The following is a 23,087-nucleotide window of genomic DNA, read 5'->3' on the forward strand; positions in this document are numbered from 1 at the left end:
TGAAAACCATATTCTTTGGGTCTCCAGACACAATTTTCTGGTTGCACCATATAGATTGTCTCATCAATATTGCCATTGAGAAATGCTGTCTTAATATCCGTTTGATATAACTAAAGGTCAAAGTGCGTAACAGGTGTCATAATTGTTCTGAAAGAGTTTTTCGTTGAAATTGGAGAGAAAGTTTATTTGAAATCGATGCCTTTCTTTTGGGTAAAGTCTTTAACTTCAAGACGAGTGTTATATCTTTCCATATTACCTTTTGAATTCCTCTTGATTTTAAAAATCCATTTGCAACCGATGGGCTTCTCACCTTCGAGTAACGGAAAAAGATCCCAAACTTTATTGTCTTGCATAGGCTTATACTCTTCATTCATGACATTAATCCACTTTTGAGAGTTAAAACATTGCAAGGCCTGATGGAAATTGATTGGATCATCTTCTACCATTCCATTATTTTCCTCATGTTGTTGGAGAAATACTATAAAATTATCTGGAATAACATTTTTCCTTTCTCTCGTGGATCTCTTTAATGGTATTGGCTCTTGAGGTTGTTGAGTGTGTACTTCTAGAATCATTACCTCATTTTGGATGGGAGGTTCTTCAACATTGTCTTGTTGAGGTTCTGGATATACTTCTTGATTAATGATAGGCATAGAAATCTCTACATTATTAAAAACAATAGTAGGAATCGAAATCGATTATTCCTCAACTTCTTCCACAAGGAGAATGTCTCTAGCCTTATTTCTCTCCCCAAACTCAACATCCTCAAAGAATGTTATAGTTCACGTTTCAAAAATTGACTTAAGTATGTGATCATAAAATTTATATCCCTTAGATCTTTCAGAATAACCAATAAAATAGCTCTCACTATTTTGGAGTCCAATTTCTTTTCATGTGACCTATAGGGCCTAGTCTTAGCTGGACATCTCTAAATATGAAAATGCTTTAGACTGGGCCTTCTGCCTATCCAAAGCTCATAAGATGTTTTGGCAGTAGCTTTAGCTGGTACTCTATTTTGAATATAAGCCGCGGTCTTTAATGCCTCTCTTTAGAGTGATTTTGGTAAGCTGGAATGACTAATCAAATCCTTACTATGTCCTTAAAAGTATTGTTTCGTTTTTTAGCTACACCATTTGTGCTAGGGGATCTTGGCATGGTGTATTGTGGGATGATTCCACATTCATTTAGAAATTTAGCAAATGGTCCTGGACATTGTTCACCCGAATTGTCATATCTGCCTTAGTACTCATCACCATGGCCAGACCTATAATGCTTTTTATCATTTTGTTGAGTTGATTCTCAACCTCAATTTTAAAAGTTTTGAACACGTCAAGTGACTTAGACTTTTCATGAAAAAATAATCTGGATTCTAATCTAAATTTTGGGGATGAAATAACATAATGCATAGAAAAGAATGTCAAAATATCGCTTCTAACCTCAAAAATTGAAAGAATGTCTCAAGTCGATATTTATCTGAAAGAACGTAGGATTACCGATCTCCTTTTTTTTTTTTTTTTTTTCTTTTTTCTTCAAATAGAAAACTTGAAAACACACTAAAATCCCTCAAAAGAGGGAAAGCATAGCCTAAATCAAAAAAGAAAATTACACCGTTGACTTTAGAAAATACGATCCATTTTTTAGATGAGTAAGTACATCTCTACACTTTATTAAATTATCGAATTTTATACTAACTAAATTTATAACTCACATTCCAGTTTACTACAATTCAGAAATCATAAATTAGTGATTAAGTAATTCAAACATTAAGTAAAAATATTACATAAATCAATTAATTATGTAAATCTTAAGAAGTGAAATTAAAGGTTTAAATTTAGGTTACATCGTTATGCCCAACTAATTGTTTAGTTAAACATCAAAAAGGAAGAAACACAAGAAAAATGTATTGGAATACATCATGAGTTTAAAGGAAAAACGAGAAAAAAAAACGAAAATCTTGCTCTAAGAATCGCATTCTTTCTATCCTTCTTGTTCTCTCTCCTTTTATTCTCTTATCCTTTTTTGATTTGACCTAAATTAGGTCTTTAAATAGTGACTAAATTGCAAAAACCGTGGAACCTAAATTTCCCAAATCAAATAACGATCTAGAAAAAAGGGAAAAAAATAGAGGCAGAAGGATTGCGGTTGGATCACAGCTAAAGTTGTTCAAAAAAAAAAAAAAAAAGGTTGAATCCCAATCTTGAGGGCCTCCATCGACTAGTCCCTAAGGCTTTGTGAGGCAAGTAAATCGCGGAATGTAAGGGAAAAAGAGTTGCTTAAAGTTGTTCACTATTACAGCGAGTGGACCGTGGCTAGCAAGTCGCTATTTGATTCCTCCAACTTTCTACTTTTCGAATTTTGATCCCTATTTAAGTTTCTTGTATGATTATTATTTTATCTTAATGTTATTTGAAAAAGTAATATTATTTATAGTTGTTCACTGTCATAGTTGTCCTACGTAGCATACATATGACTGTTATTATTTTGATGTATTAATGTGTTAATAAATCAAATCAATAACCACCACATGTATGTTACGTAGGGCGACTGATGTAGCGAGCGATTATAAATAACATTATCCTATTTTAAAAGAAATTATGAAGAACAATTTGAAAATAGAAGATAATGAGAATAATCGTTCACATTATAAGATTTTAAGTAGTTAATAAAATTGTCAAGTTGACTCGACAATTTTTGTATATGAAAATGAAACCTTATACAACTTGCCTAACTCCATAACTAGAATGGACTGGTCGAGTATAGCTTGATCTTAGAAGTGAGTTAACTTACACGTGTTGCATATGCATTTACGAGAAATGATATAAAAAACATATGAAGTCATTTTCAATAAGTATAAAATTGGACATTTAATTTGTAGATAAAGTATTTAATTGAAAGTATGTGAAATGACAAACTTTCTCCCTAGTCAATAAAAGATTAAAATTCCTCCATTTTCGGTGCTCTCTCTCTCTCTCAATAAAAGAAATAAATTAAAAATTACTCGAAACTCAACCGTTCAGACCCCTACACTAAAAAAGGTTGAACCCCAACCTTGAGGGTCCCCCATCGCCCCTGCCCTAAAGCATCGTGAGGGAGGTAAATCGCAGGTTATGCCTCCAAGAGTATATGGTGGAAGGCTGCTTGTACACTTGCACTTACTCAAGAGCCAAATCCATATTTCAGGATTCGAACCTTTGAAGCAGCAGCCTCAAGCAAAGTTGAATTTCTCCACCCTCCCCTTTTACCACTTGGAGATGTGCCCTGGGAGTTTCAGACCCCTACACTTTTAGTAGTGGATGTGGGTTTACTGATAATTCGGTGTTGATCTTAAATGCATTCATAAATTCGTGGGTATAAAAATAAAAGAACAATAATCAATATAAATTTAAGATTTGAAACTTGAAAATGAAGTTTATTATTGTCTTTCATTTATTTTCATCCAAATAATTTTTAAAATATATACATAAATTCGTGATTCATAGTATTGTATCAAAATAAGAGAAGATTAATCAATATAAAAACAAGATTTTAAACTTGAAAATGAAATTTATTATTGTCTTTCATTTGTTTTCATCCAACTAATTTTACTGCGGATACAGTGGTGGAATACTCTGTTCATTCCTGAAGAAATTCTCAGGATCAAACTGAAATTTCACCTCTGCCAATTTCTTGAAATTATCTTTGAAATACTTACGACCCCAAGTATCAGCGGCTTGTGAATAAGTTGCATTTCCACTCATATCCATCCCCAAATCCAAATCCCTGTAGTTCAAATAACCAGCTCTTGGCTTGGGAAGATAATTTCCGGCAACATTATAAAGCCTGTTAATCCATTCAAGACTATTTTTCATCGCCTGATCCCCAGTTATATTCCAATTTGTGTAGTATAGTATGTTAAACAAAGTCCCAGCTCTATAAGGAAATGGGGTTTTATTTTCTGGAATTTCACTTAATATTCCACCATAAGGTACCAAAATCATAAGCCTTTGTCCACCTCCTTCCTGCATAAATGCTTCCCAGATTTTCTTTAGGCCTTTTTTCGATATGGGTTTTGTCACAAAATCTGATTTAGCTTTGAAGAACTTGGGTCTAAGATTAAGATGCCTGTTCAATAAATCAGGAACAGATTCGTTCCTTTTGTAGCCGTCATCGAAATATAGTGCTGATTCAATCCAGGTGAGTTCTCTGCAATCTTCGGGTTTCAATTTTAGTTGTGGGAAATGCTTTTTCATTATTGGTATGAGTTGGTCGATTGGGCCTTGATATGCGGACTCAAAATTAGCTTCAATTGTGGGCATCCCTTTTTCATTCTGTCCCATTAAAATGAGTATTCTTAGGAAAAGATCTCTAGGCAACTGGTTTTCTAGTTTCTGCCACTTTTGGATGAGCTTTGTCGCACCTTGTTCTAAGGATCTTTGAACTGTAAAAACGGTCACTTTAGGAGGAACATGGACTAATTTGAGTTTCCACGCGACAAGGACGCCAAAACTTCCAGCCCCTCCTCCTCGTATCGCCCAAAAAACATCCTCCCCCATGCCTTTCCTGTCGAGAAGTGTCCCATTTGCATTGACTATATATGCATCTATAACGTTGTCTGCTGCTAGACCATATTTTCTCATCAAGGTACCCTGTCCACCTCCACTTATATGGCCTCCTACCCCTACACCGCGACACAATCCGGATGGAAAAGCTAGCGTCCCACTTTTATTTGCAATGTTGTAGTATACCTCGCCTAATGCTGCGCCGGCTTGAACCCATGCTGTCTCATCTGTTACGTTAACATCAATTTTTCTGTATTGTTCAAGATCAAGAAGGACGAATGTTCCTCTACCGTCCCAATACGATAGGCCTTCGTAGTCATGGCCCCCACTTCTAACTCGTAAATCGAGATTAAATCTTTTGGAACATTTAACTGCCCCTATTATATGGTTAGGATTGTAGGGTGTAATTATATAACGAGGCTTTGATACGTTGGAGGAATTGAATCTTTGGTTTCTAAGTTTTGATTCGAAAATAGGCAGATAGGATGGTGAGGATTTGTTGTAGAGGACCGAGTCTAGCTGCTTGGGAGATATATTAGCTTCATGGAGTAGGCATTCATGGAATTGATTGTTCTCCTCAGATAATGTTTGGTTGTGAGAGGCAACTAAGAAAGGCAAAGAAAATAGTGCAAATATAATGGAACCTAAAGGTGCCATTTCTGGTAAACCTCTGCTTCTTTCACTGTTTGTTCAATGGAGAATTTTGTGTGAATATATACAGAGACTGCATGCATCCAATCTTAAGGATGCTGTTTCAGAAGTAAATGACAAAGGAGCTTTAAATAATGAATGTTAATGTTGAATTGAAGTGTCTTTAATTAAATACGTTTACATAGGGAAGTAAATGCTCTCTGATAATGCAAGATATAATAAATGTTAGTCTGTTACTTTCATTCCTAACCTTTCAAATTCAGTCATTCCTAATGTTGTTTTCGATTCAGAAATTCATCTAAAGATAAAACAAGAAAAGCAAAGAAAAGATAATTATTATTATTATTATAATTATTATTATTCTTCTTCTTCTTCTTCTTCTTCTTCCATTTTTGGTGTTATTTCTAATCTCTTTTCTTTATTTAAAATAGAGAGGCACATTACGACATTTGTCTTTTAGTCCACTTTAATGGACGTTTTCATCGAAAACCATCGTTAGGACCACATGCCAGAAAAGAAAGGTTGGATCACACTTCCAAGCAAGAAGAGTTGAGATAAAAGTACGAAAGGGTTGAGGTTGGTGACAACAACTCCAAATTTTTAAAAGAAAATGGAAGTATGTAAAGAAAGAAGGAATACATTCGTTTAATAAACAAAGTGAGAAGGATACATGTTAGACACTAATATTGCAGATGTCTATAATGATTAAAAGATGCTGGAAGATGATGAAAAAGCAAATGCTCATAACATTCAAAATTATAAGGGACGATACAAGCTTAAAAGAATCCTAAAACATAATAATATACTGTATTATTAGCTGTTACATAGGTAGCAAACTGTTTTCAGTGAATCAATCTCTTCCCTCTGTTTGGAATAATCAAAGGAAGAGGTGGGATGCTCTGTTCATGTCTGAAGAAATTCTCAGGATCAACTTTTGTCTTTATTTTTACTAGTCTGTTGAAATTGTCTTTGAAATATCTGGCGCCCCACGAACTTGCTTCTATGAAACTAGTACCGTTTTTGTTCATACCCAAATCGAGATCCCTGTAATTCACATAAGCTTCTCTTGGGAACATGGATGCATAAGGAGCCATGTAATTGTACAGTTTCCTTATCCACTCCATGTGCTTCGTCACGGATTCTGGTTTATCATCGTTCCATCGGGCAAGGTATTGTATCTTAAATATGACACCTTTTCTGTGAGGGAATGGAATTTCAGATTCTGAAATTTTACTCATCATGCCACCATAAGGAGTCCATATCACCAATGGTGATTCTTCTTCAAGAAGCCTTTTCCACAGCCCTTCAAGTCCAGTCTCTGGGATTGGTTCTTTTATGAAGTCTGATTTGGCTTTGAAGTAGTCCTTGAATAAGGCCTTACCTTGAAGCAAAACTTCAGGTGGTGTATTCGGCGGGAAATTACCAACATACATCACTGATTGGATCCAGCTCATTTCAGTGCAGTCCTTTTGTGTCAATCCCAATTCTGGGAAACTTTGGTTCATTATTTGGAGCAATCTATCAGCTCTGCCTAGAAATAAAGCTTGGTACAAAGTTTGAACCGTCTTCTCGCCCTTTTGAGCACCATCTGCGTTAAAAATGATGACTCTGATAAACAGATCCTCATCAAGTTTATCAACAACTTGTTGCCATCTGTGGAGAATCTTTGTGGCACCTTGTTCCAGGGTTTTTGGAACAGTGAAACCTGTGACAGTTGCTGGAACAGGGACTAATCGGACTTTCCATGCGAGTATGATTCCAAAACTAGCTCCACCACCACCTCTAATTGCCCAGAAAAGATCTTCCCCCATAGATTCCCTATCAAGAATTCTGCCACTGGCATCAACTATTCGTGCATCGACAACATTGTCAGCTCCGAGGCCATATTTCCTCATCATGGAACCATATGCTCCTCCAGTTATGTGCCCTCCAATTCCTATGCTGGTGCAAAGTCCACCAGGGAATCCATGAGTTTTGCTTTTTTGTGAAATTCTATAATAAAGTTCACCAATAGTGGCGCCAGCTTGAACCCATGCACTATTGTCCTGTATATCTACATGTACATTCCGAAGTTTCGATAGGTCTACAATGAGAAAAGGTTGATCCATTTCTGACATGTACGAGAGGCCTTCATAATCATGGCCTCCACTTCGGACTCTAAGCTGAACTGCTACCTCTTTTGCGCATTGAACAGCTGCCTGAACATGATTTTCAGTTAACGGGGTGAAGATCAGCTGAGGTTTCGGCACAGAAGGCATCAAATACCTTAAATTCATGGCAGAAGATTCAAGGATTGAACTATATGAAGCATTGTCAGGGGCATAAAAAGCTGTTGAAAATGGGATAGAAAGCTCGGAATTGAGGGAAATGCACATATAGAATTTTTCTTGAATTGATTGTGAAGTAGCAACCCATGAATTTGATACGAGAATCAAGAATAATGCAAGGATAAGAGAATTTGAGGATCCCATATGGTAAAGATACTGAATTAAGTGATTTTGTTATGCTTGTGTTGAGAAGTGAGACAAATAAGTCCTATTTATGGATTCTTGTAGTCTCTTGCTTACTCTATATGTGACCTATTGCCAACGTAATGTTCAAGAAAGATTTGTTAGGTACCTTGGAATGATGAGGTCAAGAAAATATACTTTAAGAAGATCCAAGTTTCGTTTACTTTTGACTCCAAAATTTTCAATGAATAAACACATTTCTTGCCTTCCACTAGCAATTTGCCCCCTTTGTTGCTTATACAATATGTCTTAAGTGGCGTTCACCAATTTTTAATAGACTCATCAAGGTTGGTATTGGAGTCCTGAATTAAAGATCATTCGAGAAGAAATATCGTCATGAGTGCTCCTTGATGTACAAATTAAGCCTTGATCTATACCCTTTCCGAATTTAGATAAAAATCTGATTTTTAGTGGAGTTGGTATAAGTTTATAGAATATATTGTTGAAAAGATGTGGGTTCTATTCAATCTATGATTAAAATAACTGTTGATTTTGATTTTGATTTTAATAAACTTTTTTAGTCGAACCAAACAGGGGCCTATTCTAGTTAAAGTCATACAACACAACGAAAATTGATAACCAAAAATGTAAATACAATTTCTTTGTAATTCAACATTCATGAAAAAGAGAGCTCGATTTTTCTCACACATCTCAGACATTTAAAACCCGCTACCCGCATCGTTGAATTGTATAGAATATGTAATATATCCCTTATTATGCTTCAATATTAGAAAAATTCTACAGTGGAGATGATAAACTGTATAATATATTTTGGTTTCACATAGTTTAAACCAAGAAAGCAACTCCAATAATGCCCACTTACTGACCATGTTAATGACAGCGGTCAACTTCACCAGCAAATTCAACTTCTTTTTGGCCGAATTTTATATCACTAATCAGAATGGCCATCTTCATAGAGGCGAAAGATGATTTTAGTTAAGCTCTGTTCTTTCTTTGTTATTCTATGCGATTTTGAGTTTCATACTAAAATTTCAACTTAGTTAATAGCCCAAATCATTATATATTTTATATTTTATTTCATCTTTATAATTTTATTGAATTTAAATTTATATTTTAAGTAACGCTAAACTCTTATAAGATTTACTCATAACATATTACAGCAAGATGGCTATTTGTTTGAGAACTTCAATCTTGAATCTTTAATTATGAACTTTAGTATTTCATGTTAAAAAGGTCATCGTTATCAAGAAGAGTCGCTCAAACCCTTACAAATTTATCGTTGAGAGATGGCGGCTTATTTAAAAACATCAATCTTGAAATTGATTGCTCATTTCAGATAGTTGCTATCTATTAATTTTTGGCTTGTTGCACGACAATTTCCCCACCTTGTGCTTCGCGAGGCAAAAATCTTTTGCATCTTGTTCAACTTAGTCCCTGACTTCCTCCTTTTGCTCAACTCGAGTCTCTTTCTCTTTGCATATTGGGTCTTCATCTTTTAATCGTAACACGATCCCCATCCTCCACAATCATCCGTAATCGATCCATTTCAAATTTCGAAAGTTTAAAATTAAGTCCTTGAACTTTCCATATGTTGGATGTGGCTCAAATCCTTTAACATTTGCTTATAATAATATTAACGAATCATTTTTGTTCATGTTAATTGGTGTTAATTGTTAAAAGAAGAAGTCCCAAACAAGATAATAAATTCCTTATACCAAAAACTGGAAAACCCTCAAAACCTTAAGAAAAGTGTGCATGGGCCATATAAGTTTACCCTCAAAAGGAACATGTAATCATTTAGCTTCCTCAAACATCTCCGCAGATAAAGGTTCAATCTGAATTTTCAGTTCAATCAAGCAAAGAAATGGCAATTACGTAACGCTATATATGATTTAATACAATTACGTTTATGTTGCTTTCAGAGAGGTTCTTTAAATTGAAGTTGAAGATTGTTCAAGAAGATAATCTTGGCTTAGAAACTTCAGCAACTCAGGTTTGCTTTACGGCAAGGTTTTCTTTGTTTTATATTTTCTTGAGTAATTATTATTGACGACTCGACTCGACTTGACTTTGTTGGATGAAATAAAAGAAAGGAGGTGGAATGGAGAAATGTAACGGACAAATCCTGTCTCACCAAATCATACACGAACATACATAGACCATTATGCTAGATAAATTGCGAGTTTTTTTTTTTTTTTTTCGTGGCGGGGGGGGGGGGGGGGGGGGGGATTTTTTTTTTTCGTGGCGGGGTGTGGGGGAGGGGGGGTGATGAAATGCAAGTTTTAAGATATGAAAGATTCGTACTAGTCACTATGAACATATTTGTCCACATAATAAGATTATTTGTTGTAGTTTCTTAATTTATTAAGAAAAACCATTATGCTACACTATGTGAATGGATTATTCAAATACAAAATTCAATTTATAAAACATATTCACATAGAACATTGTGAGCCACTGGTTTATTAGTTGACATTAATTGTGCCACTTTTTCAATAACTTATCTTTATCCTGTAATTATTTTAAGTGCATTTCAATTTTGTTGTTAATTTGGCTATATAATATTTGATATTAGCATAGTGGGTGGCTGATAAAGCATAGCAATATCACTAAGTGTATATTCTCTGTACATCCTCTGAAAACATATAAATTTAGGGCTTGCCAAGTAAGAATGCACTTGGGCATTTCGCTCACCGTCAGTCTCGGCTCAGCCCACCTACTACACGAGTCAGTTCGCGCTCGTCCCTGGGATCAGTGGCGGATTTAGTAGGTGGCCAACTGGGCGGTTGCCCTAGCTGGATTCGCCGGGGAGATTTTTTATTTTATTTTGATAATAGATAAAAAATTTAGGTTATATAACTGGTTTTTCACTTTGTTTCTAAACCTCTCTTTTACTTGGTTAAAGTTTCCTTTTTTATATTGTGAGTCTTGGGTTCGATTCCTACCTTTCCATTTCATTGTGCAAAATTTTTATTTTTACAATATTTACCAAAATTAATTCTCCAATGGAAGGATTTGAACCTATAACTTTTAGAATTAGGATAATTAGAAGATTAACCATCATGGCAATGGTTAAATTTTGAATCTAAATTTAACAAAATAATATATTTTAAGACTTTAGGAGAGGTTTTTTTTTTTCTTCTACGTTTAATCTTTTATTAACGTTCAATTCTCATACTACTTATGGAATGATTTTTTCAATTGAATTTCAATCTAGTTCTTGTAGTGGTGTATCTAAGCTCTCAACTATTTTTAGTCAAGCAAACGATTTGTTAGGCATTGATAATACAAAGAAGTCTTATGTATCATGTAATTTATATTATTTCGGATTGTATGAAAATATAATATGATATAAATATACGATTTTTACGTTTTAGTATATTTACATAATGATCGAAGGATTTTTAATATTATTTAATTTAATATTAATAAACAATATCGCTAGATAACGGCCAACGATTAACGGCTACCCTAACTGAATCAAAGTCCTGGATACGCCCCTACCTGGGATGAGCCGAAGGCGACCTGTCTCGCTTCACAGAATTGTGGTTCGGCTCAACTCGGCTCACGAACTTACCCCTTGACGTTCTTTTACTGAAATTACATTTTCTCTCCTAGCTTATGAGGCTTGCACAAAAAAATTGTTGTTTAGCTTTCGTCCGTGACTCGCCCCACTTAATAAATGCACCTAAAATTGATTATACTTAAAAAAGCTCGATAATGTAATTAAACGTCGAAATTTTGGGAATCAAATATTCATTTAACATTCAAATTAACAAAATTGAAACGATTAATAAGCGGGATAACCATGCCCTCCTAGCTATAAGTGGATTGAGCAAGAAATCCCCAATGAGGTGGGTTTGAGGGTTGGTGTGGGAGGCGTCCTCAACCTACCTCATTTCCATCCTCATATGGACATAATGTTTAGGCCATGTAAGGTTCATCTCTAGGCTAGATGAGGGAGTGGTTCAAACCCTTGCTACCTTACTGTTTCAGCGAATGGTGAACCTCCAGACTTGAGAAGCACACCTCTCCCTTCTTCCTCTCAAACTTCCTTATGACAATAGATAGAGTGGTGTCAAATCAAGTGGGTAACACATGGCCCGTCCAGGATAGACCCGATAAAGATGAATTGTGAATCGGCCCACAATTCAACTGAGATGGTTTACATGTTGATAGATGTAAAATTCAGTCCGTTAAAATGAATGGATCCGACGATTAACCATTAAGCCCATTAATATTTGCCTTCTTCCTTTTCTCTAGGGGCGTTACAACCTAGAAGAAAGCTTAGGCTGTCACAGACCATGAAAGCCACTATCACAGTGACTGTCATAGCCTTTGATAGGCTTCACAGACAAAGCCTTGTTTGACAATCATCATAATGAGAAATGTGGGTAAAATAAATTTTGTAATAATAGTTTTTGGCAGAATGTGTGGCACAATAAGAATGAAATGATTTTTTATTTACGTATAATATTATTTTATTAAAGAATGTATTATTAAAAAGAAGAGAGAAAAAATGTATTAAAATTGTAAAGTGAATCAAACAATGCCTTCTTTAAGTTTAAAATCATTCATGTTAAAATTAATTTTGATATATTAAGAATGTTTAAAAAAAAAAAATGAAGATGTTTATTTCTTTTTTTTTTTTTTTTTTGGGTCACAAGCCGATTCTAGGGCCCAGGCATAGTTTTCCTGATGGGGTCTTACCTACACGGGCAGGTCCCTTAACAAGATCGAGCCCTTACTTGGGCTGGTTGAAAAGACCCATCGATTTTAATACCGCCAAATAGAAGTATGGGCTCCATGAGATCTTTTCAAAAGAGACGAATCCCATTTGGGAAGGCATATTAAGAAATGACATCTTTGACGTGACTAGGTAAGGAGAACACTTTCATATACACTACGGCAATAGGAAGCATAGAGTCAAAGATAAAATTGTGCAAGGCCAACTGTTAGCCAAAGATGTGTCCAACAAGGTTAGGAATACCCCTAACAAAAATTACCTATGAATACTTCATACCAGTGATGGAGCCAGCACTCAATAAAGGGGCACAACCATGTGCGCTGACTTCGTCAGAATGTTCGGGACCGTAGGGCGTCACCAAGTAGCAACTGGAAAAACAATCAGTGAAGTTGCAGGAAGAAGGAAGGAAAGAGATGATCGAATTTTTTTAATTTATTATCATTACTATTTTTGGGTTTGGGCTGATGGCTGATTATCACAAAATGGACATTATTTGGGCCTATTTTTGTTTAAAAACATTAGGCCCAATTTTTCTTACAATGAATTATTTCCCCAAAATCAAGAATGGTCCAAACTCCTCCAAATCGACTCTCAATTTCTCTATCCTCATTCCCAAACCCAAAAGCTTAAAGCCTGACGCAAACCCTTTTCCTCCCTTCCTAATTCCGTTCAACTGCTTGCCAGCCAACAACGTGTACTTTTGGTTCTACTTCTGCCACGTCCAACTTCCGTTCTCGGTTCTCGTTCTAGGCAGCAAGGGTGAAGAAAATTCGAGCTTGACTTACGACTAGCAGCCTGCAGCCTTCGGCTTCGCCTGTTGAGTGGTGACTATTTCCACTTGACTAGTTGATTTGATTTGATTTTTTTTGGGTTTTGTTTTTGTTCTATTTTGTTAACTATTTCTACTTGACTTCTTGTTGTTGAATAATGAATGTTGTTGTCATCTGTAAATTGTGTTAATTGTTAATTTGTTATTAGTCTTATAAATAATGAGTTATGAGTTATGATTTATGTTTAGTAACTTGTAAGTTAGTCTCGAGAATTGTGATTGTGATTTATGATAAGTAATTTATGTTTAATAAGTTATGATTACTAATCTGGGAATTTATGTTTAGGAAATTGAGATAATTGAAAATATTTGATTGAGAAGATGTTGCGTTCAATTCAACCTGTGTGTACTCGGTACTCTTTTTTTAATCAATTCTAACTGAAAAATAAATTGGGACATTTTGCAGGTTATGGAACGATTTTTTCAACCGAAACGAAAATTCATACCTAATTCGTCTAGTTCTAGTTATGGGTCTAGCATCATTTAATCAAATCTTAAATGATCGAGCTATTACGATCGTTGATTGTTGATGGTCAATGGTAAACTATCAAAAGTCAAACTCCACCCTGGCTAAATTTATTTGCTGGATTCGCCTTTGCTTCATACTTGCACAAACAAAACGTATGCAATATCATAAAATATAGTAAAAATTTGTCCATTTATTTTTCTTATGCTTAACATTCATTAATCTAAGTGTTAGGCGTTTTGTAAAACGAAAATTTTATTACAAATGCACGGTGTCAAGTTTTGTAATATATGAATGGAGTTAGAGTGTTGAACCCACAGGAATTGTAATTTAATTTTATAATAAGGATTTGTTTGATACCTCCATTTTTCATGGAAAATGAAAAACATTTTCTATTTCCACCCAAAAATTCATGTTTGATGGCAAAAAATTTCCATGGAATTGGTTTTCTTGGTACAACCCATTTATGCACAATCTTCCACCTTTTTAAGGAAAACCTTTTTCCCATGAGTTTGGTGGTTTTACGTTTTCCAGTCTTTTATTTTTTATTTTTTTATTTATTTTTTTGGGCAATTGAAACAAGTTCTATTTTCAATTGTAACAAATTTTATCCTTTTAATTGACAATTTTTCATGAAAAACAAAGCCTAACGAATATTAAAAAAAAATCCAAAATCTCAATATTTTCTAGGTGAAAATTTTTACTAATCAAATACATTTAATTGACAATTCCTTATTAAACAAGTTTTAGGCAATTCAATTTTTTGAAATTTGTTTTCTTTTCATCCAAAATCCACTATTGCAATTAAACGGACCCTAAGTATCATAATTTTGTAGCTTCTATTTTATCTCGAATAAATAAATTTTTGAATCAATGATTTATCTAAACTAGGGGTGATTGTGATGATAAATGCAAGTTATATGAATTAATCAATATAGGAGATCCTAGGGTATGATTTCACCCAACTATCAAATATGATTTTTAAAAATCTAGTTATCTCTAATAAATTTGCCATGTTTATAAGCAATAACCATAACATAATTCTACCATCTTTCTAGAGTGCCGAATAAAAATTAATCCTAAAAATTAATTCCAATATCTCTATTCTAAATTAAAAATCAAGATTTATCAAACTTGTGGTTCCTAGATGGAGCAAGTTTCTAGATTCTACACTTTTTCCGAAACCCATAAAATCTAGATTGTGTTATGGTTGTGAACGTGCCTAAATTTCTCTCTCTCTCTCTCGAGTTCCAAAATTGACTATCATATAATCATTTAATTAGTGGTCAATTAATTGAAAGCATTAAATCAAAAACATAGATAATTTCATAAAAATAACTACAACAAAATAAAATTATATACTCAACTTTTAGCTAATCAAGCCCTAGAGGAATTATTTAGTTTTAGATATGAGACATGAAATCTATCTAATTCATAAACAATAACATTAAGAGAAGAAAAGATAAAACTATTTTTTGGAAGGTTGAATCAATCTACTTTGCCAAGTTACCTTTACCTTCTTGATTCCTTGAATCTTGCCATTTTTCTTGATTTCTTAAAATTTAGCAACGATGGCATTGTGTTACTCACTTTGGGGTGGAAAATCAGCACTGCGCATCTTTCAATATTTTTATTATAACTTTTCTTCCAATATTCGATTGAGCCTATTGAAAATGCTTTCAAAAGATAAATTAAAGGATTACAACTTTACTTCAAATACCATTTTCCAATTCAAATGTTTACTATGTCAAAAATCTTAATATTCGGGTAAAAAATTGAAAGGTACTTGTGCAGTTGAAAATTGATTTGTTAAAATATTTTGATCATATTTTACTCATTTTTAAATTCTAATAGCATTCAATTGACTCCTAACAATCTTCAATTATCGTTTTGTGATTCGAATCAATTATTGAAAAGTTGCAATTGAGTCCTCAAACTTCGAATTTCACCATTTTTGATCGTTATTAACTTATTAACTTATTTCTTTCAATTTAGCCTCCAATTATCAAGTTTTACCTAATCAACATAAACTTTTCCTTGATTCATGCCAAATTTAATCTTGTCTCCAAGTTTTGCATCATTCATACCAATTCGCATACCCTATAAAACAACACGAAAATACAAATAAAAATGTTTTAAAACTCTAAGACTAAAACAAAGTATCAAGATTTAGTAGTATTAATAGGATGAGTGAAACACACTCATCAAACACTCCAAAACATAATACTTTGTTAGTTCTCGAGCAAAAAAACAAAAATAATAATAATAAGAAAATGACTTAAGGAAAAAATAAGAACGGATTTACATAGAACGAGTTTAGTTAAATAGCTTGCCTTTGTGGAATGAAACATTATATCAAATTCATGAACTACTTTAAAGTTATAATGCAAAAGCTAAATTCTCATGTATTTAATTCAAAATATGTGTGTGTAAAGAATTAAGTACAATAGTATACATTCACAAATTTATCCAATTCTTGACCTTAAAAGTCAAGTTTATCCTTTTCTTTGCTCGTGGAATTTATATATCCCCAAACTTATTTTCTTTTATTCTCTTCCTAATGTTGTAATCTAAGGTTGATTTTCAAATCACTACTCCTTATTCTTCCAAGTTTGGTTAGATTTACTAATTATAGTTCAATATATCAACATATGAGGATTTTCCTTATTTTTGATTGCTTCAATCTCCAAAAATCAACCATGTTGTTAACTCCTTATCAAAGGTCTAGTTTTCTAAAGCAAGTGGTTGAGGCTTAATCAAGGCATGTGGTACGTCTTCCATTTCATATATATATATATATATATATATAAGGATGTCCCTATATTAAGCTTTTTAAATGACCCCTGTAGCGAGATTTATATTGATAACTCTCAAATCAGATGACTTTAAAGCATCAAGTTTTAAATCCTTGTAGGCTTAATTACTCAAGTCATAAAGGCTCTGAAGAGACGTTTCAAAATGAGATTTATCATATTTGTCATCATTAGGATCTTTTAGGGTAGCTTCATAATAAGGCAGTTCTTTTTTTTTTTTTTTTCCTTTTTTATGCACTTATTAGTGTAATGTCCCGTATTAAATACTCATTCTCGAAAATCAACCTCTAACTTAAGAGTTTCATCCAATTTTCATTCTATCGACCACAGATAGTCTATACAAAATTTAGCATAAATGAAATCCACATCGATTTTCAAGTTTTTCTACAACAGCTCAACCACCCAAGCTATCTTGGATTTGGTTTTAGATATAATAACGTTTAGTTGTTGTTTGGATTTAGCATCTAAGTTCTCCATTTCAACCTATAAATATGGATCAACCTATTCATGTACAATGCTATAATCCATTCGCGTGCATGGCTATATCATGTTCTAGATGAATAAGCAAAAAATTAACTAAGGCATATAACTTTTCCACAATTTATTAATCAACACATTTTCTCAATTATATGAATCAATGCCAACGATGTTATTTAACTCATACAAGCATGCAAAAAGAACTATTTTTTTTTTTTAAATAGCACACAAATTACACAAAATAAAAAGTCTAAGGCAATGAGACAATTAAACAATTTGTATTTTATCCTCAAACGTAAACTAAACATTGTCCTAAATGTGAAATTAAAGGAAAATGAGGAGAGCTTCTTTGAATTGTCTTTATTGTAAATGATGATATGGTGCTGTGATATTGGATTTGATGGATTCTTGAGGTAGAGAGATGGAAAGCTTAGGTTGCCACCTAAGGAGCGCTTCTTTAATGTTATTAGCTTGACAAAATTAAAGTGCCTAATTTAGATCTTCAGGTTGCACCTTCTCTCTTATTTCCAAACTTATTCCTCGGCTTTGAACTCTTCTTCAATATAGTATGGCCACTAGGATTAGGAAGCTACTTCAACTCCTGTAGTCTTTAAAATCTCTTTTGGTTTGGTAATATTGGAAGGTTCCAAAGGTTCTTCAATGTAGTTCTTTTTGTGTCAGGTGGGTCGGCTTCTTGAGCTAAAATGAAATCCACCACTTCCTTGCTCATTGTGTAGTTTCTAGTAGCAGCTGTATCAATCTTTGACTTAACTAATTGCCATGTACCAATCTAGAGGGTAATAGAACAATTCTTTTTTGAAATTTTTACACTCTACCGTGTCGATTGAATGGACCACGTGGCAAGTGTTGACCTTTTTGGGGGATTTCTTCGTTTGATAAATGTTGAACATGACATGCTCTTCATTTACCTGTAGTGTTAGTTTTCATCCTTGTACATTAATTATAGCTTTCCTAGTTGCCAAGAAGGGTTGGCCAAGAATTAATTGTAATTTTTGAACTTCTTCCATATCTAAAATTGCAAAGTCCATCGAAAAGATGAACTTTTCAACTGTAATGAGCACATCTTCAATGATCCCCCTAGGGTACATGATGGATCTATCAACAAGTTGCAAAGTGATTGTGGTTGGTTTATTTCTCCAAGACCCAATTTTTTGAATACAGATAGTAGCATCACATTGATGCTAGCTCCAAGGTTTTACATTGCCTTATCAAAAGTAGAAGTGCGAATTGTGTATGGAACAATGGAGCTATCCAGATCTTTTAGTTTATGAGGCTGCTTTTGCTAGAGAATGACACTACATTCTTTTGTCAGCTTGACTGTCTCAAATTCTACCAGCATTCTTTTCTTTGACATCACTTTCTTAAAAAAATTGGCATAATTTGGTCTTTGTACCAAAGCATCAGTGAAAGGAATATTGATGTGAATCTTCTTGAAGACTTTCATGATAATTAGCTAACTCCTTGTAATTTTTTTTTCTTCAAGAACCTCCGTGGATAAGGTAGTTGTGGCTTCAAAATGGGAGGATTATCAGGAAATGAGATTGAGTTATGTCGATAGTTATTCTTTGTTGTCTCTGCCTCAATTTTTTGCTCTTCAACCAGTTCTTCTTCAACATGATCTGAAGCAAATGTAGGGACTACAGCCTCTATAGGCTTACTCTCTTCAAGCTTCTTTTAGTTCTTCAATGTAATGGCATTGCAATGCTCAATTAGGTTAGCCTTTGTGTTAATAGGAAATTTCCTTTTTTTTTGCTAGGATGTTATTGTAGTTGCCAGTTGACCAATCTAATTCTTCATTGTAGCTCCCATGTGGGTCATACGAGTCTCAATATTTTCAAGTCTGGACTCATCATTATTAATCTCGCCCTTATATTTGAAATAAAGGTCCCCAAGATATCCTCCCGTGATGGCTTTCCTTCAGATGCCTGATTACTGAACCCAAGTGGCGGTTGCAGGACATTCGCATTGTTACCATAAGAAAGGTTCTCGTGGTTTCGCAATTCCAGATGGTAATGGTTTGCTGAGTAGTATCCTCTCGGATTGAAGTTTCTGTCATTTACATACTAGACTTGCTCATTCTCTGTCTTAGACTCATGGTATGAAATAGAAGCAACCATGATAGTAACTGCATTTTTTTTTGAGTTCATTGTGATGCTAATGTAGCTATTTGAGGAGTTAGAGAGGACATTTGAGTTGTAAGGATTGTAATGGTGTCTACCTCATAAAGACCAACTACTTTCTTTGCGCTTGAATGCTCATTTGACCATTGATAGCTATTAGTGGCTATTTCAACCAGCAGAGAGTAAACTACGTGTACAGTCTTGGACATCAAAGTTTCTTCAATTGCTGAATCCACTACTATCTTTGTCTGACCATTCAGCTTGTTGTAGAAGATTTTCATTTGCATCCAGTCCTAATAACCATTGTTGAAGGCATCTTCCAAGTAGATCCTTGAATCTCCCCCAAGCTGTATAAAATGGTTCTAAGTCTTTTTGTTTGAACTGGCCTATTTCACTTCGCAATAGAGCTGCTTTGAAAGGCGGGAAAAAATTTGAGAGGAACTTCCGAGCTAATCCCTCCCAAGTTGTGATGGATTCATGTGGCAAAGATTAGAGCCATTCCTTGGCTTTATCCTTCAAGAATAAGGAAAATAAGCAGTGTTGAATGGCATCTTTGGTAATGCCCTTTATCTTCACGGTATCACAGATTTCAAGAAAATAACTGATGAGCATATGGATCATCTGTTGGACATTCCCCAAATTGATTCTATTGAACCATGTATATCAATCATGGCTTTAGTTTGAAGTTATTTACAACCACAATACCAGATTAGTCGTTGACCATTGGACTGACATAATCTCTAATGGCTTGGTGTTGAATGTTCTGATTCACTGCTTGTTTTGCCATTGCTTCGAGTTCGTTTCTTTGTCTACCCCCTAAAAATTTGAAAGTTCATTCAATTTTAGGATCAAATGTTGATTGTCTAATGCTCCTCGATCTTCGCATAACCTTGAAACAAAGAACAAGCAAACTACTTAAAAGAAAATAAATCTAAATTAAAACAAAAGCTACTTGGCAATAAATAATAGTAAAAATAAAATAAAATAATCATCGGCAACGGCGCTGAAAACTTTTTACGCATTTTCTATAACGTAAAATATATTGTAAGTGTACAATATCGAATTTTGTAATATACGAATGTAGTTAGAGTGTAGAACCCTCAAAGATTATAATTTAATTTTATACTAATTACTATAATTATGTAGACTCTGTTTTATCTAGAATAAATGAATTTCTAAATCAGTGTTTTATCTAAACTAAGGATGATCGTGATGAATTCAATGAATAAATGCAAGAAGTTATATGAATTAATCAATATAGGAGAGCTTAGGATATGATTTCACCCAACTATCAAATATGATTTTCAAAAACTTAATTAGTTATCTCTAATAAAATGTTTTCTAGTTGTGAAAGGGTTGAAACGACAATTTTCTGATATAGCTTTGTAAAATTGGTGTATATGAACTATAATGGCTGTGGATTATCTTATATGAGCCGCTAAGTTCAATAATGGGCCGAGTCAAATATGTGCAAAATATGTACTATAAGGCTGATATAGACAGGTATAAATTATTATTTACTCAAATTTATTCCATACTATAACCCCTTTATTAATTTATGGTTCATCAATTGTTTGTAACGTCATAATTGTTATTAACGTGGTACAGTCCAAACAATAGGCAACAAGGGGAAAGCTACACACAGAGTTTGAAATGTTCTTGCTCTTTCATTTATTCAAATGAATTAAAACCCTCTTGTATAAGTCGCCTTTTGTCACCCATTATTTGACAAATTGAAGATTTTTGAATAGTATGTGTTGCTGTGTTGAAGAATGTGTGATTAAAAATTAAAGAAATTTTATTGGTTTTGTGTACAATATTTTATTCCGTGAATGTGCAGTAAAAAATAATACTGTAGCAAACAATTTAAAATTTTAAAGGCCGTCAAACAAGACCTAAATTAAATGCACATATTTAGAAATAGATAATAAGGTACTACAACTAGCAAGAATCCTTAAATCTACGTTACTAATGCATAACGAGGTAGAAACTACGAATAATCGAGATGCTGATGTGTGCAATTAACGTATAAGACGCGCAGCCGTGGTGCTTGCCTCCCTCTATTTTCCGACTTTCCTTCCACGAAAGGGCAACACGGGAATACTTTGTTCATTCCTAAAGAAATTGTCGGGATCGATGGCTGTCTTAATTTTTACCAATCTGTCAAAATTATCCTTGAAATACTTCATCCCATAAACCAAGCCTTGGTTATAACTATGTCTACCATTATCCGTCGTGCCAATGTCCAAATCCCTGTAATTGAGGTATGCTTCTCTTGGATCATTCGATACAAAAGGAGCCATGTATCTGTACATTTCTCTCGTCTGTTCAATGTAAGTCTTTTCTGCTCCTTCTCCTTCGTCGTCCCAGTTAACGGAATACTGAATCTTGAATATGTTCCCGGCCCGGTGAGGGAATGGAGTTTCAGAATCCGGAATTTCACTCATTCTTCCACCGTAGGGATTGAACACTAGCCCTACCTTTCCTACTTCGATGATTTTCTCGAACAAAGATTCCAGGCCGTTCTTGGAAATCGGTGTCTTTAGGTAATCAGATTTCCTCTTCAAGAAGTTGACAGAGTTGGGAGTTCGATTCAGCAGAACTTGTGGCTTTGTAGTGTTGCCGAAACTAGCCCAAAAGAGAAGTGAATAAATCCAAGACATTTCCTTAAAATCTCCCTCCTTTAATCCCAATTCGGGGAGCTCAGAATTTGTTATCGACATTAGTCGACTGGCATCACCGAGGAACATTCCAGTAAACGTCGCTCGAACAGACATGTTCTTGTTCCTCGTAATAGGTTGTAACATAGTCCTTATGAACAAATTATTGTCGATTTTGTCTGCAATATATTGATATTGATAAACCGCTTCGATTGCATTGATCTTCTCAATTCGAAACACTGTAACAACTTCTGGTACAGGGACTAGCTTGATTTTGTAGGCCAAAATGACACCAAAACTAGCACCACCACCACCTCTAATAGCCCAGAAAAGATCCTCCCCCATTGATTTCCTGTCCAAAACTCTGCCGGTGGCATCCACGATCTTTGCATCTATCAAATGGTCGACTGTTAGGCCGTGTTTGCGCAGCATGTTGCCATAACCTCCGCCACTTATGTGGCCGCCTACGCCCACCGTCGGGCAAACCCCGCCGGGGAATCCATGGACTTTGCTTTTTTCCCAGATTCTATAATAGAGTTCGCCAAGCATGGCACCGGATCCTACCCATGCAGTCTCGGTCTCCATGTCGACTTCGATCGACCGGAAATTAAACACGTCGAGAATGATAAACTCGACATTAGAAACATACGAAATGCCCTCATAATCATGGCCACCACTGCGGATTTTAAGTTGAATTCCGAGTTTCTTGGCACACAAAACAGTTGCACTAACATGGGATTCCTCGAAAGGGGTCACGATTATGCTCGGTTTTGGGGTTGTCGAAACGTTGAACCGGCGGTTTCTAATGTACGATTCAAGAACAGTTGTGAAGGAGGGGCTAGTGCGATTGTATACAATTTTTGATATTTGGTCATTTGGGACATTGTTTTGTGCAAAACATCGAGAAAAGTTGTCGTAAAGAGAATCTGAATCTGATTGTGCAGAAGAAAATGAGTTGATGGAAGAAAGAGAAAGTAGAAGTAGAAGCACCATCTCAAATGTTCAAAAATTCTCTTTGTTTATGGAAGAAGGTACTGGGTGTATATGGGGGAAATGGATTATTCTAGCGGTATCTAAAAGGGTATCCAAGGGCGTTCATAATGGACATTCGGCGCAAACCCTCCTCCAACAGGGGGACACCCTTTGGTACATGGTAATATACCATTAGAATAATCCATGGGAAACTTGAACTCCATATTTAAAAATTTATTTTTAACCACAAAAATAATTTTACACATAAACAAAATACTTTGTAAACACACATTTTTCAAAAAATCAATATTATAAAATTTGT

At 34.5% G+C, this 23,087-nt stretch overlaps 3 protein-coding genes across 3 annotated transcripts; all 3 read right to left on the minus strand.

Annotated features, from left to right (window-relative positions):
* Positions 1-3,581: 3,581 nt before the first annotated feature.
* LOC111412715 (berberine bridge enzyme-like 22) lies at positions 3,582-5,195 on the minus strand. Its single transcript, XM_023043638.1, has one exon. It carries the CDS (start codon positions 5,193-5,195, stop codon positions 3,582-3,584), a length of 1,614 nt encoding a protein of 537 aa, XP_022899406.1.
* A 720-nt stretch (positions 5,196-5,915) lies between these two features.
* Positions 5,916-7,949, minus strand: LOC111412354 (berberine bridge enzyme-like 15). Its single transcript, XM_023043250.1, has one exon. It carries the CDS (start codon positions 7,658-7,660, stop codon positions 6,032-6,034), a length of 1,629 nt encoding a protein of 542 aa, XP_022899018.1. The 5' UTR covers positions 7,661-7,949; the 3' UTR covers positions 5,916-6,031.
* Positions 7,950-20,998: 13,049 nt separating this feature from the next.
* On the minus strand, positions 20,999-22,786 carry LOC111412717 (berberine bridge enzyme-like 21). The gene has a single exon (XM_023043639.1). It carries the CDS (start codon positions 22,784-22,786, stop codon positions 21,194-21,196), a length of 1,593 nt encoding a protein of 530 aa, XP_022899407.1. The 3' UTR covers positions 20,999-21,193.
* Between the last annotated feature and the right edge of the window lie 301 nt (positions 22,787-23,087).

This window comes from Olea europaea, chromosome 16 (assembly GCF_002742605.1).
Source record: "Olea europaea var. sylvestris chromosome 16, O_europaea_v1, whole genome shotgun sequence".
Classification (NCBI taxonomy): domain Eukaryota; kingdom Viridiplantae; phylum Streptophyta; class Magnoliopsida; order Lamiales; family Oleaceae; genus Olea; species Olea europaea.